General features: G+C 32.8%; 1 protein-coding gene and 1 non-coding gene across 2 annotated transcripts; one reads left to right on the top strand and one right to left on the bottom strand.

Annotated features, from left to right (window-relative positions):
* The first annotated feature begins 1,562 nt into the window (after positions 1-1,562).
* TRNAG-UCC (transfer RNA glycine (anticodon UCC)) lies at positions 1,563-1,634 on the top strand. Its single transcript has one exon. It is a non-coding gene; the product is annotated as a tRNA-Gly (tRNA).
* Positions 1,635-1,818: 184 nt separating this feature from the next.
* LOC108466774 (uncharacterized) lies at positions 1,819-2,849 on the bottom strand. Its single transcript, XM_017767144.2, has one exon. The coding sequence runs from the start codon at positions 2,762-2,764 to the stop codon at positions 1,931-1,933; it is 834 nt and encodes a 277-aa protein (XP_017622633.1). The 5' UTR covers positions 2,765-2,849; the 3' UTR covers positions 1,819-1,930.
* Positions 2,850-3,413: the final 564 nt, after the last annotated feature.

Genomic DNA, 3,413 nt, shown 5'->3' with positions numbered 1-3,413 from the left:
TTTTTTCCTAGGTAGGAGAGTTTAAGAGATCTTTTAAAGGTAATTTTCGATGAAATAAAAGAAAATGATATGAGTATTTATAATAGAGGACCTCGACACCTATACAGACAATATATACTCGGTCAATATTGACTAACATGAACTTGACACCCAAGATTTTTGCACTATACTTCATAGTTTTTTCTCCTAATAATCAGGATATGAATTTTGTGAGAATTTGAGAATGCACTCACCTCATCACCTATAAGTGTCGAAAATCCTTTTAAAAATAATTATTTTAAGAAATAACTTATCTACATATGTATTTTGATTTTTTTGCTATATTCAAATAAAACCTTATTATTCTTTTATAATTATAAAAGAATAATAACTTAATTTAGAAAAAAGATATTTATAAAAATCACAAATACTTATATTTAAAAAAGATTTACATGCAAAATTAATCTTCAAACTATATCATTTTTCTTATATAATTATTTAAAAATTTTAATTAAAATAGTACCCAAATTATCAAATCTATCTATTTTATCCAAAACGTTATAAAATAAAAACATGATGTGATACCTTTCTATTTATATTTTGAGATAAAGTAAAATAACATTGATATAATTGGACAATTTAGATTTTAGAATAAAATTAGACAAAAATAATAATTTAAATACCACTCAATCTTAAAATTAAGAAAAGAAATAAAAGTAGAATCACATCATTTAACGCCCTTTCTCCCCGGAGCCAACGCATGGAAAATGGTAGCAATGGTATACAGGAAGCTTCACGTCAGAGAGAAGTTAGCAACAAACATCATTAGTGTTGCTATTTCGTCCTTTCGAGGACATAGACATAAATGCTTTGAATTGGGCTTTTAAATCCTTTGTAATAAAACCCTTAAAATTTAAGATAAATTAAAAATTATAATTTAATTTTTAAATTATTTAAAAGTTTTATTTAAGTAATTAAATCGTTAAAAGTATTACGTGGTTTTCTCAATTTGCACTATTTACATAAATTAAAAGTTCTTTTTCTATTCTATAATTTATTTTTTTATGAAAATTTTTTTATGTTACTTAATTTCTGAAATAAAATTTAAATACATTTTTTCTCTTATCTCTTACACTAATTGTCGGATTGAATTGAATTTAATATATATTCTTTTCGTCATCGATGAATATTACTTGGAGCTTATTAGGTGAACTTAAAAAAAAACTTAACAGCTTAATGATTTAAATAAAAATGAAAAGTTTTGAATAATTCAATAATTAAATTAATTTTTTTAATTAAATGATAAAAACAAAAATGAACCCAAAGCAGGAAATGAAGCAAATAGCATTGATACATAAATGGTGGAAGACGAGGACATGGGAGAAGAGAAGAAACAACAAACTTGGATATTCTCCTTATATTCTTATAAACACCCCGCATCCTGCATATGCCATTCGGTATTTCGGTGTTTTTATCATGCGTCAAAACCTGGGTCGTTGTAATCACGCTTCTACACTACAAATAGTATCTCTGGCTTCTGTTATTATGGTAGATTAAGTAAAAACCAGATACAATGTCACCGAGCGTTTGTAGTCCAACGGTTAGGATAATTGCCTTCCAAACAATAGACCCGGGTTCGACTCCCGGCAAACGCATGGGTTTTTTTTTTATCAAAACTGGTTCTGTGGACTTTTAGAACCCCAAAACAAAAAAGAACCTTCTACATATGTAACGTTAAACCACAGGGTTAGAACTGTGTCTATGGAGATAAAAAGTAAGGCTGATAATGTTTACTGTACTAGTTTTGATTCACATAAAGGAATACATATTTGGCAAATATTTATGAATATCAGTGCATAGAAGACAAGCTTTTAAGTACTAAAGGTTTGCAGCAAGACAAATGTATAAGTATTATCTATAAAAGTTCTAACATCAGCCTTCCTCGGTGTATCTACTCTCTTCGTTCATACTTCCGTGCCCATATGTGTTTACCGTTGATCCGGAACTTAGCGATGGGCCTCCCGCTCAAAATTTGATCGACATTCGCAACGGATCGTAGCACCATTTTAGCAAACAAAGGTTGTTCACCATAGGGGACATTATCCTGCATACGTACACAATCAACACAAACGCCTACATTTGTGAACAGTTCTCTTATTTCATCTTCCGAAACAGGAAAACCCCGCGAGAACGTCAGAAACAAGGTCCGATCGTCCTCGGAAACGTTGTTGGAAGGATTCCATCCCCATAAGCCCCCAATAGGAAAATCATGGTCCATGGCTCTTGGCACTATAGTGACGCTGCCAAATAATGAGTGAGGGAAACCAGGGATGACAAGAGGCTGGTTTGGAATCACTCGTGATGTGCTCCCCACCACATGTTGCAAGATATCAGTAAAAATCCGAGAACAAACAGTGGTCATAAAACTTTTGATCCCACTGATGGTACTGAATTTGTTTTGATAGAACATGTGCAAGGAAACATCTTTCTCCATGATTCTAGTAGTAAGAGGGAGAATGCCATTAGGTGGAATGGTAGGATTCTTGGATCCGAGACAATTCAAACACGAAACCGCTTCACCGGCTAGTGCTTCCAGCAATGGATTTGATAGGTTCACCATTTTGGCTATTATGTTGGGATAACCCTTCTCTTCTAACCATAACCACATCGCCATAACTAACAGAGATTCAGCTGGATCCCTTCTAAGTGTTATTACCAGTCGAGAGAACACCGAGCGATCAATGGCATGATATGCGTGGAGCTCCTCAAGAGTGATCGAGGCCATTATGGAATATGTGTATGATTATATGTGCTGTGTGTGTGGGAAAAAGGATGGAATTCTAGAGAAAAAACTTGAAAAGATCATTTCACAAGCTATCACATTATATATTACAAGCATTTTGTTTATATGGTAAGTTGCAGACTAATTTGATCAGTTATTGGTCCAAATGTAAGAGAATCTGCTGGTGTAGTGAAACGGTAAATTAGAACTGAAAATCACATACGTAGTGGGTGTTGAACTAGGATTCTTGTAATAGTGGCCTCCACTGATAAAATTGAAAGTAAGAGCAATGACAAGTGGCAAAATGCATTGCTGGCGCTGTTATAAGCTTTCCTTGTATTTTTTTGTTCTTCCACGTCATCTTCTTTGAATGCCATAAATGTGCTCAACTGGACATTTGAACTACATTAAATAAGAATTAATGTCCTTAAGCCTCATTCTTTATTACAAAAATGCCCCTGCGTACATAGCCTTTCACTGCACCAAACACCTTCTTCATCTTAGACCTTGTACGTTCAGTACTTCTAACTTGTTTTATGTCTGAAAAATGGCAAAAACCTCGACAAAATGTTGAAATTAATGAATTTTAAGACTTGATGGAAAGTCCATCCCCACATATTATAATTTTGTTTTTACTTTTTATCTTAATTGT

The sequence above is a fragment of the Gossypium arboreum genome, chromosome 7, assembly GCF_025698485.1.
Source record: "Gossypium arboreum isolate Shixiya-1 chromosome 7, ASM2569848v2, whole genome shotgun sequence".
Taxonomy (NCBI): domain Eukaryota; kingdom Viridiplantae; phylum Streptophyta; class Magnoliopsida; order Malvales; family Malvaceae; genus Gossypium; species Gossypium arboreum.
This window is presented reverse-complemented; position numbering and strand designations above follow the sequence as displayed.

Excerpts from the sequence above, each read along its gene's own strand:
- LOC108466774 (XM_017767144.2), bottom strand. The coding sequence starts at position 2,764 with ATGGCCTCGATCACTCTTGAGGAGCTCCACGCATATCATGCCATTGAT.